At 36.1% G+C, this 13,987-nt stretch overlaps 1 protein-coding gene across 3 annotated transcripts in view; it reads right to left on the bottom strand.

Moving 5' to 3' along the window:
* Positions 1 to 13,987, bottom strand: part of SLC44A1 (solute carrier family 44 member 1) — a 177,501-nt gene that overhangs the window by 44,396 nt on the left and 119,118 nt on the right. For all 3 annotated transcript variants that reach the window (XM_081066246.1, XM_081066245.1, XM_081066244.1), the window contains exon 13: positions 6,413 to 6,550. In XM_081066246.1, coding sequence (XP_080922372.1) covers positions 6,413 to 6,550 — 138 coding nt within the window. The remainder of the gene's footprint in view (positions 1 to 6,412; positions 6,551 to 13,987) is intronic.

Raw genomic sequence — 13,987 nt, 5'->3', positions numbered from 1 at the left:
ATCCTTTTTTTATTTTCACTCCTTTGGTTTCAATTTTAGAATGAGTTATTTCTTACACTCTTCTTCTAACTTTTTACACCTACCCTATGGGAAGACTGAGGTTCTTTATGCTTTCACTATGCCACTAAGTCTAAACACATTTGGAATGTTAACGTTAAATATGAGTAGAAGGTGTGGCTCAAACAAATTAGATGTTGAGGCGGAAAAGGCTGGATATTGTCACATGAGAAACAACTTCAAGAATTAGTGATGTTCAGCCCAAAAAGTCAAAGAAATGTAATAATTACTCCCAAATATTGGTGCAAAAGTCATTACGGTTTAAAAGGTTAAAATAATTGCAAAAACCGCAATTACTTTTACACCAACCTAACATAATGAAAGGGTATTACACACCTCTCAAACTATTAGCAAGGCTAGGAAATACTTGGGGGAGTTTGTGAACAATGCAGATTCCTGGGCCTGCCTCCCCTCCGAGAGTCTGCTTGCTTGGATCTAAGATGAAGCCCAGCAGTGCCCATTATATAAAAGCATCCCAGATGATTCTGATACAGTCCACAGCCTACAAGAAGGTCTGTGTGAGTGGTCTCCAGGTGGGAGCACTCAGACCCAAGGGAGTGTTCAAGAGAATTACCTGTGATGTCTACTTGTATTTCTCATGTCTTTAAAATTTCTTTTATACTAGATTTACTATGCATGCATTAGTAAAAGCTATACAGATATCATTAATAAATAAATGTAAATATGTTGGGGAAGCGTGCACATATTTTTTTTTGGTAATAAGATGCATGACTTCAAAAGTTCTAGAAGATAAATTATTAGTGATACAGTAGAAGAGATTCATATATAGGATAGGATGTGATAAGGAGGACAGAAAGGAGGCTAGTTTTGGAGTTAGAAAGATGTAGCTTTGAATCATGGAGTTAGTACTTCTTAGTTGGGTGGTTCATTTACCCTTTCGGAGCCTTTATTTTTATCTTTAAAGAAAACACAATAGTAACTACATCCCATAATTGTTAAAATAAGCACTCTGAAAGCATTAACACAGTGCCTAGCAATCTTAGTTTCTTTCTTTCTTTCTTTTTGCCACCCTAAATCTTGCATTTATGATGATGCCCTTTCCCCACGGAACCCATGTTTTGAAAGATTTTACCAATAGCATAACATTTAAAAGTAATAATTCATATTCTCATTTTTAAAATTAATTCAAAGCCAAATCGTCAACTAGAACATATTCGTGTTATAAAAAAAGTATTATCAAATAGAGGAAAAATAATTTCATACAGAAGCAAAGAAACTTCAGATTTTGGGTTTTTTTTTTTTGGTATAGCTTTATTGGGGCAAATATTCAATATCTATTAGACTTAAAAATGTTTAAAGAGCTTCTAAATCTCTGTTCTTACCTTTGAGGACCCAGTAGGCCCGCGATCACAAGTCACAAGCCACTAAACTAGAGCTAGGTCTCTTCCAAATCTAATTTACCATACTCCACAAAACCATTAATGACCTACAGAAATGGAATCCATTACAATGTCTTTTGTGTTCTTTTTAAACTCAGGGTTTTAAAAATTAAATTATAACATTTGAGACAATTGTGAATTTGCACGCAGTTGTAAGAAATAACAGAGAATGATTCCATGTACCTTTACCTAGTTCCCTTCAAAGACAACATCATGTAAAACTGTAGACCACTATCACAACCTGCAGCTTTTCACAGTGACACAATCAAGACACAGAACATTTCCATCATCACAAGGAGCTTTCACTTGAACCTTAGATATCTACTCCTACTTCCCCCAAATCCCATCTCTAACTGGGCAACCACAAATCTGTTTTACATTTCCGTAAGGTTTTCGTTTCAAGAATGTTTTATCAATGAAATCATACAGTATTTAATCTTCTGGGATTGGCATTTTTCACTCAGCATAATTCCCTCAAGATTTATACAAGTTGTATCAATGGTTTGTTCTGGACACTGTCTTTTATAATGTTTATTATGATTTAGCTAGTTGAACTACCTAATCAGAAACTATTTCTGCATGCTACCAGCCACTTAATAGTATTGAAAGAAATTCTTCTCAAAAGATTTACTGTATTCTGTGACCAGAACTACATTTTTTAAAAAGGAAAACTAAAGAATCTATCTTAGTCTGTTGGAAACCCAGAAGATTTTTCTTTCCTTTTATTTTTCTCCTTGTTGGATTTCTTCATTAAAAAATGTTTATCTTTCATGGTTTTAAAAGTCAATTTTTAACAGTATTATAATTATATTATTCAAAATTATACCTTTCGGGAAAGCAATTTGGCAATACATATCAAGTACCCTATTATGTACTCTGACTCATTAATTCCACTCCTAGGATTCTGGCTTTAGGAAATAAGTATTGATGTGGACAAGGATTTGTATACAAAGGTTTCACTGCAGCACACTTTATATTAGTAAAAAAATGAGAACAATTTAGCTATGAAAGAAATTGAGGGGCTTGGTTAAATAAAAGTTACAACAATTGTATATATAACCAACACTCAGAATAGCTCCAAGGACATCACTAAGTCACACTATAAATATTTGTTGAATGAATAAAAGGTTAAGATAAACCTAATGAAAAAAATTTTGATAGGTCACTAGACTGCTGAAAAACTCATAGCCAATTTTAAACCATTGTATTTTATCATCTATATATTTTTCCATTGTGAAAGGAATGCATAGTTAATATACAGAACATAGTTAATATAGAGAACTTTATCTTATTATGATAAAGTAGGGGGAGGAGTTTGGAATAATTCATATTTTCAATATCCAAAGACAATCATTATTACTATTTAAAGATATTAATTTTCATTTTTATGCACTATTTATTTATTTTTAAGGAGGGCGCAGCACACAGTGGCCCATGTGGGGATCGAACCAGCAACATTGGAGTTATTAGCACCATGCTCTAACCAACTAAGCTAACCAGCCACCCTATGCACACATTAAAACAGTATTGTGATAATCTAGCAGCTTTACTCAGCTTTTTCACTTATTATATTATATGCATTGTCATATTATAAACTCAACAAAAAACATGATTTAATAGGTGAATAATAGTCTGTTGATTATTATTTCCCACCATTTCTCTATGGTTAGGCAGTAGTAGACAGTTTGCAATGAGTCACTATTACAAAATAATACTGTATGTTTTCTATTTTTAGAATTGTTTTAGCAGTGGTTTACCATCATCAGGATTATGGAATCAAGTCTTTTTTTTTAAAATAAAGGTCTAAGGGCAAAATTGTCAGTTGCAGCAATTATAGCACATGGTGATTCAAAACTTAGAAGTCAGACCTGAATTTGAACTGCAGCTCTGTCATATTCTAGTTCTCTAAATTTGGGCAACCTACTTAGCTGTTTAAACTTGGGTTTCCTCTGCTAAAAAATGGAAGATAAGAGTAACAGCTCACCTTACAGGGGAGGCCAACTATAACTCTTAGCACTTCCTTCAGTACCTAATACCAAGTAAGTGTTCCAATCAGTTTACTAAAATCACCATAATGATCAAATGTTGCCACTTAGTATAATTTTTCCCCTTATTCCTCTATATGGCTTCTTATTTCCCTTTTAATTGTTCTATGTACGAGGTCTGACAATTCAGTTCATGAACTTATCCTAGAAAATGTGCTGCATACATCATTGTTATGGTCACCTTCGAAGGACTCCCCTTGGGAAGCCATGCACTGATGCCAGAGCCTAGTTCACCCTTCAAAGCAATTTTGGAACTCTTTTTCTAGAATGGCCATCAGAGCTGTCCTCATATTACCCTTGATGTCCTGAATGTCATCAAAATGTCTTCCTCTCAATATTTCCTTTGTCTTTGGGTAAAGAAAGAAATCATTAGGGGCCAGATAAGGTGAGTATGGAGGGTGTTCCAATAGTTATTTGTTTACTGGCTAAAAACTCTCTCACAGACAGTGCTGTGTGAGCTGGTGCATTGTCGTGATGCAAGAGCCATGAATTGTTGGTAAAAAGTTCAGGTCATTTTCGTCTAACTTTTTCTTGCAGCCTTTTCAGCACTTTCAAATGGTAAACTTGGTTAACTGTTTGTCCAGTTGGTACAAGTTCATAATGAATAATCCCTCTGATATCAAAAAAGGTTAGCAACATCGTTTTGACTCTAGATTTGGACTGATGGAACTTTTTTGGTCGTGGAGAATTGGCTGACTTCCATGGTGCACTTTGAAGCTTTGTTTCATGGTCGTATTGGTACACCCATGTTTCATCACCAGTGATAACATGGCCCAAAACATCGTCTTGCCTCTCCGAAAGGTCTTGGCAAATCTCGACTCTCCTTTGCTTTTGTTCATCGGTGAGCTCCTTCGGGAACATTTCTGCACTCACCTTTCTCACGCCAAGATTTTCAGTTAAGATTTTCCTAACTGTTTCTCTGTCGATGTTAACTTGGTCTGCTATGCTTCTCACAGTCAGCTGATGATTTTGACACACAATTCGATGAATTTTTGCAATGTTTTCATCAGTTCTGCTCATAACTGGCCACCCTGACCTCTCTTCATCAGTGACACATTCTCTCCCCTCAGAAAAATGTTTAATCCATTTGTATACTACTATTTTCTTCATGGCATTATCGCCATACACTTGGATTAACACGTCCCTGATTTCACTTCCACTCTTGTGCCAAATTTAACAAGAAACTGAATGTTTGTTCGTTGCTCTAATCCAAGCTCAGACATTCACAAGACAGCACACAAGAACATGCAACAACAATAATGAACACCACTCAGCAAGACACCGCCACACGTCAACATGAACACAGTTGAGACACTGATATACCAAGGTTATGAAATAAAGCTGTTTGTACAGCGCTGCCAGCGTAAGCACACGGTGGCAAGTTCGTGAACCTAATTGTCAGACCTCGTTTTTATTTTAAGGTGCTTCATATCTTTCTTAGCAGTAGGGCTAAATTATAAATATGTAAAAAATAAACAAAAATTCTGAAGCTTCCCAGAACTAATCATATAGCATGTAAATGATAGTAGCAGTTAGTAAGTGTCAGACATTATACTCTGTCTTTAACAGTGGATTAAATCATTCAATCCTTTCTACAAAATATCTCCTCTTATTGTAAAAACATTACAAGAACAAATGCAACAGTCATAATATAAGTTTAATTAGAAATTTTGTAAATAACAATCTGTACCATTTTAGAATTCTTTTTAGATGACAGCTGCTCAAGAACTTAAAACCACACAAAGCTATCAATGCCTCTTTACACCAAATATTTTTTCCTTTCAAAAACATTTCAAAGCGCAATGACTTTGAAAATGCCACTAAGTGTTCAGTAGCAAGAGAATGTTTAATAATAGCATTTGATAAAATACTGACCATCATGACAATGACTAAATATCAAAGCAACATGAAAATGTATGCGACGTAATGTGAAGGGAATATGGCAGAAGAAACAGGTGTGTATGCTATGATTCTACCATAGAAATATGAGCCCATGAAAAAACAGTGGGAAGGAATACGTAAAACCAGTAAGTTAATAGGTTCCAGAGGTGGTGTCTTTTACTTAACTCAGATTTTCTGAATATTTTATGGTTTGAAATACAGCTACAATAAAATCTAATTGTAATGTTATCTATTTTTTTATAGATTTTGATAGTATTATAGAATAAATGACCTCTTCTCAGATACTTTTAAGGACAGTTAAGTCTCATTCTCCAACAGCTCTACTTTAAAGGGTTCATATACCGTACATGACAGTTAACATTCCTCAAGAACTTACAATGTGTCAAGTAATGTAGATACACTACACGTATTAACGAGTCTACTCCTCACAACCTCAGGGCTTTGGCATTCTTATTATCCCAAATTTATAAATGAGCAAACTGAGGCACAGAGTGGGGTTATGTACCCTGCCTCAGGTCACACAGCTAGTCAGCGAAAGAGCCAGGATTTAAATCCAGGAAGTCAAGCTCCAGATTTAGCACCCTTAACCACTACACAGACTTTCTTAATTCTTTCCAGTTGAAAATACACAAGGAGAAACACAGGCAAAGTACTTAAGTACTCTGTGGTTAAAATCAGTTTTCCCATCTGTAAAAAGATAATAATAGAGGTGCCTTTACAAATTTGTTGTGAGGGCTACATGAACACAATACATGTAAAAGTACTTAGAAAAGTAACTAACACATATGAACGGCTTTGTAAGTGCTTGCTATATATATACTAAGTTACTTTTAGTTTTTTGGTGGGTTGGATATTTTCGAAATTAAAGAAAAAAGAAAAAAATGTATGTATATATATGTATATATATATGTGTGTATATATGTGTATATATATGTATGTACATATATATATATACATATATATGCGTAAAACTTTACTGTATGTCTCAGATAAGATACTTGGTCTTACCTTGCCTAAAAATAACATGAAATCCCCCACTGTGTTGATGGCAGCCACTCGCAAAGCATTCTCCACGAGAATGACAAAGGCATCCTTTGCCGAGGTGCAGAAGTTGGTACTGTTGATAGCTGTGGCTGTGTATGCATTCTGGACAAAAGCAAAACAATATTTTCATCAACAAAAGTAATCTTGCTTTAAGATATAAACCAAGCATCATTAAGCACAGCTTAACCAAAAAATATTTCAAAATTAAACCCGGGTGGGGGGTGGGTGATGAGGGTAAAGGGGATCAAATATATGGTGATGAAAGGAGAACTGACTCTGGGTGGTGAACACACAATGGGATTTATAGACGATGTAATACAGAATTGTACACCTGAAATCTATGTAAATTTACTAACAATTGTCACCCCAATAAATTAAAAAAAAAATTAAACCCACAGTTTGGTGCGGTATACGTTAAGATTATGCACAAGAAAATATGAGATGTTAAAAACAAACAAACAAACAAACAAACAAACAAACAAACAAAAAACCACCCTGATACGGTAAAAAGAATTTTTTTCAGTCGCCTTAGTCTTGGTCCTTCAAAAACACTGGTGTTTATTAAAACACATACTAACCTTTCCAACATCCATTCACTTCTTCCCTGCCTTAGTAAATCAAAAATAATTTGGCCTTTCCTAGATGGCTCAGGTTCATCACTGTGAATATCAGTGATGCATTATTACCATCTCAGTGATGCTTTAAAAGCTACACAAATATGTAAAGGCTCAGGTTGCTGTGTTGCTTTATCTGGAATACCTACCATCTCCTCGGTGCTTTCTTCTATGCTGTCCCTTCTCACAGCTCTCATAGTAGACAGCTGTTTGTTGCCCAATATTTTATACCCTGCCATTCTGGGTGCAGGACCCAAACTCTCATTTGAGAAAACAGCCCTTCCTCATTCTCTTAGAGTCTCAGTGGATTGACACTACCTCCAGCTGTGGGGTAGGCAATGACGGGTTCAGAACTGGCATATAAACTAATCAGAGCCAATGAAAAAAACAAAACGATATTCCCTTGGGCTTCTAGGAAAAAGAAGTTTCCTTTTTCATTGATAGGTGCTCCTGACAGAGAAGCTTTCTCCTTGTCCTGGCTATCGAGATGTGAGGGTATGGATTGCCATGGCTGTTTTGTCAGAGTACGGGAGGAGGAGGGGGGGGACCCAGAGCTGCTGGAGTTCACAGTTTGAAGGTGAGGGGGAGGGAAGCTAACAGCACTGAAGTCAGATCACAGAGAAACCAGGTACTTGGTGATGATATTTATGTCATTAGGAACTAGCCAGATTTCTGGACTTTTCAATTACAGAAGCTAATAAATTGCTAAGAATCTCTCCCCCTCATTCCTTCATCATTCTCTCTTTCTTAGGTCAGATTGAGCTGGCTTTCTGTCCTTTGTAGTACCGAGTCCCAGATGACACACTTTTATTCAATTATACCTGCTTCTGCTGCCCAATGTCCTTTCTGACCCACTAGGCACAGACTTGGATTGTGTTTTTCCTTTTTTATGTTACATTTTAGAATAGCATGATATTTTTCTGGAAATGTGAGTAAGTACTATAACATCAAGTATGTCTGAGTCTTAGAAAAGTATATGGACTTTGTGGCCAAAACTTTTGATCCTGAGTAATTTTTGGTTTAGTGCAGACTTAAGAATTATTATTGGTGAGTCCAAAATGTTAAAGTTACTGGAAAACTGCTGGACACAAAGGGCTTACTTTATATTGTGTTGTCTATAAAACTTTAAATACTGAGCTTGGGAGAGATAGTCTTTAAAGGATGAATGTTCCAATTGTATGCCTGTTAGTTATTAGGAACCTGGTATGGAGATGATGTGTGAGTCATCAAAAATTTAATTTGCCATTACACGATCAAATTCATTGATTTAAAATACAGAGCATTTCAGGGCCAAGAAAAGAGCACTGTTCTGAGAAGATCACTATTCGAGGTTCATAACCTTTTTTCAGTAACAGAGCAGTAGGAACTTGTGGTTCTTTCTGAGAAACATAGAATGATTTTAATATATGAAATTCTATCACACAAATTGTAATTAATTGTCAGAATATATTACTACATTAAGTTTTCAGGTCTTTTTATCTCAAAAGTTAACATATACAATATTAAGTTTTTCTGTTGGCATTCATTTCCTGCCTGTTCTCTTCTATTGTTATCTTGCCAGAGTTTATCATTTTAAAAATAGTAGCTTTTATATTTAGGTCTTTAATCCATTTTGAGTTAACTTTGGTATATAGTGACAGCAGTCTAGTTTCATTCTTTTGCATGTGGCTTTCCAATTTTGCCAGCACCATTTATTGAAAGGGCTTTCTTTTCTTCATTGTATATTTTTGGCTCCTTTGTTGAAAATTACTTGCCCATATATTTGTGGGTTTATTTCTGGGTTGTCAATTCTCTTTCATTGGTCTGTGTGTCTTTCTGCCAACACCATGCTGTTTTGATTACTGTCACTTTGTAGTATAATTTGAAGTCAGGGAATGTGATACCTCTGACCTTATTCTTGTTTCTCAGGACTGCTTTAGCTAGTCAGGTTCTTTTGTGATTCCATATAAATCTGACAATAAATTGCACAGAAGAAAGCATAGGTACTAAAGTTATGGAACTTGGGTTTAGAGAGGATTTTATGAATTTGACCTCAAAGGCAAGGGAAGTAAAAGCAAAATAAATGAATGGGACTATATCAAACTAAAAAGCATCTGTACAGCAAAAGAAACCATCAAAGATGCCTCACCGAATGGGAGGAGATATTTGCAAGTAACACCTCCAATAAGGGGCTAATATCCAAAATACATAAAGAACTCATACAACTCAACAACAAAAAAACAAATAATGCAATTTAAAAAATGGGCAGAGGACCTAAATAGACACTTCTCCCAAGAAGACAAACGGCCAAAGATATATGTTCAACTTCATTAGTTATTAGGGAAATGTAAATCAAAACCACAATGAGATACTACCTCATACCTGTTAGAATGGCTTTTATCAACAAGACAAGTAAAAACAAGTGTTGGAGAGGCTGTGGAGAAAAAGGGACCCTCATACACTGCTGGTGGAAATGCAAACTGGCACAGCCAGTTTACAAAACTCATAGAGAGACAACTATAGAAAACAATATGGAGGTTCCTTGAAAAATTAAAAATAGAATTACCATATGACCCAGCAATCCCTCTTCTGAGGATCTACCCCAAAAATCTGAAAACATTTATCCATAACGATATATGCTATATATATGTACCCTATGATTTTTGCTGCATTATTTACAGTGGCCAAGACATGGAAACAACAAAAGTTTCCTTTGATAGATGATTGGATAAAGAAGATGTGGTACATATATACAATGGCATATTACTCAGCCATAAGAAAAGATAAAATATTGCCATTTGTGACAACATAGATGGATATTGAGATCATCATGCTAAGGGAAATAAATCAGAAAGAAAAAGTGGAGAACCATATGACTTCACTCATATGTGGGATATAAAACTAAAAGCAACAAACAAACAAGACAAACAAAAACTCATAGAAAGACAATGTTTTAGTGGTTACAAGAGCGTAAGGAGTGCGGAGGGTGGTAGAAGAGGGTAAAGGGAGTCAAATATATGGTGACGGAAGGAGAATTGACTTTGGGTGGTGAACACACAATGCAATATATAGATAATGTATTATAGAATTGTACACTTGAAACCTATATAATTTTACTAACCAATGTCACCACAATAAAAAAAAAGATATCAGGCACCAAAGAGTTAACTACCTAACAGCAGTGGCACACATTCCTTAATCTTCTACAAAGCTCTTTTAGAAACATTCCACAAAATGCCTCAATGACATCAAAATAAACCATACTATTGATCTTGTGTAATAGTAACTCTGCCCTAGATGCATCTATTTTCAATAAACCGAAACTAGTTCCCAGTTCTCATCAGTTCCCTATGTACACACACACAACAGACAAAAACAAATATTTAACAATTTTTCTAGAGCAGGGGTTGTCAAACTACTGCCTGTGGGCCAAATCTCTCCTGCTGTCTACTTTGCAAATAAAGTTTTATTGAAACATAGCCATCTTCATTTGTTTACATATTGTTTATGGTTGGTTTTGTGCTACAATGGCAGAACTGAGCTACTGTGACAGAGACTATATGGCCCATAACGCCAAAATATTTACTACCACTATTCTAAGACATGATCAAGAGACTAATGAACCAGTTACAGTGCTCTCTTGGTATCTGTGAGAGATTGGCTCCAAAATGCCTGATGATATGCTCAAGTCCCATACATAAAATGGTGTAGTATTTGCATATAACCTACACACCTCCTCCTGTATACTTTGAATCATCTCTAGATTACTTATAATACCTAACACAATTAAATGTTATGTAAATACCATGTTTCCCCGAAAATAAGACCTAGCTGGACCATCAACTCTAATGCGTCTTTTGGAGCAAACATTAATGTAAGACCCGGTCTTCTTTTACTATGATATAAGACCAGGTCTTATATAATATAATATAATATAATATAACATAACATAACATAACATAACATAACATAACATAACATAATATAATATAATATAGTACAATACAATATAATATAATATTGGGTCTTATATAAGATAAGACCAAGTATAATATAACATAATATTATATAATATTATATTATATAATATAATACAGGGTTTTATATAAGATAAGATAAGACTGGGTATAATATAACATAACATAACATAACATAACATAACATAACATAACATAACATAACATAACATAATATAATACCGGGTCTTATATTAATTTTTGCTCCAAAAGACGCATTAGAGCTGATGGTCCGGCTAGGTCTTATTTTTGGGGAAGCCTGGTAGTTGTTTTACTGCACTGTTTAGGGAATCATGAGAAGAAAAAAAGTCTGTACATGTTCAGTACAGACACAACCATCATAGGCCTTAGTACATAGTACACATCAGCAACAATGTACCATCACCCCACCTCAATATTTTCCATCCGCGGTTGGTTAATTACGAAATGTGGAACCTGCAGATACAGAATACTGGGACACACAAGGCCAACTGTATTTAACAACAGGTTTTCAGAGGAAAATACCCTACCATATTAACTACATATACACTGGTTATGAGGGGCTTCCTAAAGTATAAAAAGCATTATACTGTCTAGAATGAAGGATATTGGATAACATACTTAAGTCAACTACATACTGTCTTAAATCCCACCCCCTCAATAAAGAGAGACAACTCTCTTAACTAGGCAGTTTCTACCCTTTGCAGTTTGAACACGACTTTCCTTGAAAGAGGAGACAGAAGCAAGAGAGGGTCCACACACTCCATCTCTCTCCTCTTATCATCAGGCCAGCTGACTGTAGGAGTAGGTGCAGCACTTCCAAACTAAATTATAAGAGCTTTTTTGTTGCCCTCATTAATTTTCAGAAGTGTCAGTTTATTTGAGAACTGTTGTAATTCCTGCTCTGCTGCTCCTTTCTCCTTCCCCCACCCTGCCCCACTCATCCCATCCCATTTACTTTTACAGCAGAAGCCTATTTATCTGTAGACATAGAAGGAGGCAGAACTTATTTCTTTTCTCTCCTCCTCAGTTACAGGGTAGGATTGGCTCAGAGAAATTTAGCCTTCTTGGCGATATTCCTACAGATCTGTGCAACTCCTTTGTATTTAACCTAACTGAAAACAGTAAGTGGATATTTTATAAGCTTTCTCCCACTCCCAGGGCAGTTAGATGAGCTGCATGTGATACACCAAGGTCAAGATGACCTCTTCAGGAAGAAAATGTGCTACAGATCACAGCAGGTCAATAAAATTTCTCTCCGATTCTATACTTCCTAGTCTAAAAGGATTCACACTAAGGTTCTCAAGAAATTCTGAGGCCTTTGTAGCTTTCCCTATTAAAGGCTCTCTGAGCTTTCTGCAGACTACTTAGTTGAGATTTTTAGAGCCCCCCCCCCCTTCTTCTCAGATAGCCTTCCTGATCTTGAGCTAAACTGCCCACAGAGAGGTATCACTGATTAACATTTTGCTCGTGCCCAACTTCTGCTCAGGCAGGACATAGGCTGGAGACTGTTCAATTCCCTGAGCAAAATAAAAGATAATCACCATCCAGGAATCTTTCTAAAAGTATGCCTATTAGCCCAAGTGGTCACTGATAGCATTTTTGTGTGACAGGATACAGCGAAAAAGTAGTGATCATGTGGAAGAACTATGTTAGGGCAGAGGGTCACCATCAGGTATCACAGGCAGACCTGCTTGGGCACCTGTCCCACAGCACAGCTTCCACACGTTCACACCTTCTTTCCTTTCTTTACTTAAGGACCTAGAAATTCTCTTAAAGTTGAAAATATTACATAATAACTCAATAAGGGCAAACTAGACAGTAATGATAGGAAAAGGGGAATAGGATATGTACAACTCTATGTGTGGATCAGTATATATTAAATAAGGGAAAAGGCAATCAAAATGATCCCTTTCTTATTTTGAGGGAGGGATGGAGGGGACACAAAGTCAAACTTATGCCACAGATTTCATTCAGTTTGGTCCTAAGGTTTTAGACTTTTTAAGAGTCATCAGGATTACACCTATGTTGCAAATCTTAAATAGATTGCCTTTAAAATCATCCCTTGTCTTAGTTTATAGCATACTTGAAAATGTGAGATGCTTACATATTCTCTGAAATAAACTATACTTCAGTTTTCTTTATATTGCACAAAACACGTATGTATTTATACAAAAGGCAGTGTGTTATCAGGGCAAGAGCTAGGCAAACTTAGATTTGAAAACTTTGTCCACCTCTAGATTATGTGATCTGCCTGGATGGAGATGCCAGTCTCAATTTTCTCATCTATAAAACAGAGGATATGACCTTTCCTTACAGAGTTGCGGAGAGAAAGTGATAATGCACATAAAGTGCTTAGTGTAGTATCAGGTAGTAGGTGCTCAAGGAATATTCTCTACAACTCCCACTCGTGCTAAGTAAAGAAAAGCTTTATAACCTTAAGAGCTTATCAGCCAGAGAGCAGATACCCTCCAGTGTTACGTGTACTAGCTCCAAATAGAGCTAAGGTAAACCATGGCCCGAGTAATCCAACGCCCGAGAGAAACAGATTCCAGCTTTAACAATCTCTCTGAAGTGAATTCTGCCTGTTAGATATGTAGTCACCTTCACGTCACATGAAGATAAGCATCCACAGAAACAAAGGGCAGTTCACAGTTCACTCTGTTTATTTGCAAAACTCTAATACCTATGCTGCCAATACTAAATGGCTCATGTAAAAAAATCGAAAGCTCTTTTTTGAAGACAGCTGCGTTTCCCATGCTGTGTGGCACTGGTGCATGGTTTGGGATTGGGGACTTCATCCTTTGCTGCAAAACGACTGGCCTACCACTCCACTTCCCTATCGACATGCTCCTTTACTATTATCTTCTAAATCCGTTAAAACAGTGGCAACAAACTAGTGGCCCAGAGAACTGACATTGTGTGGCCTAAACACTTGTTTGCTCTGGCTC

Source organism: Rhinolophus hipposideros (genome assembly GCF_964194185.1).
Source record: "Rhinolophus hipposideros genome assembly, chromosome: 11".
Taxonomy (NCBI): Eukaryota; Metazoa; Chordata; class Mammalia; order Chiroptera; family Rhinolophidae; genus Rhinolophus; species Rhinolophus hipposideros.
The sequence above is the reverse complement of the archived record's forward strand: the minus strand, read 5'-3'. Positions and strand labels throughout refer to the sequence as shown.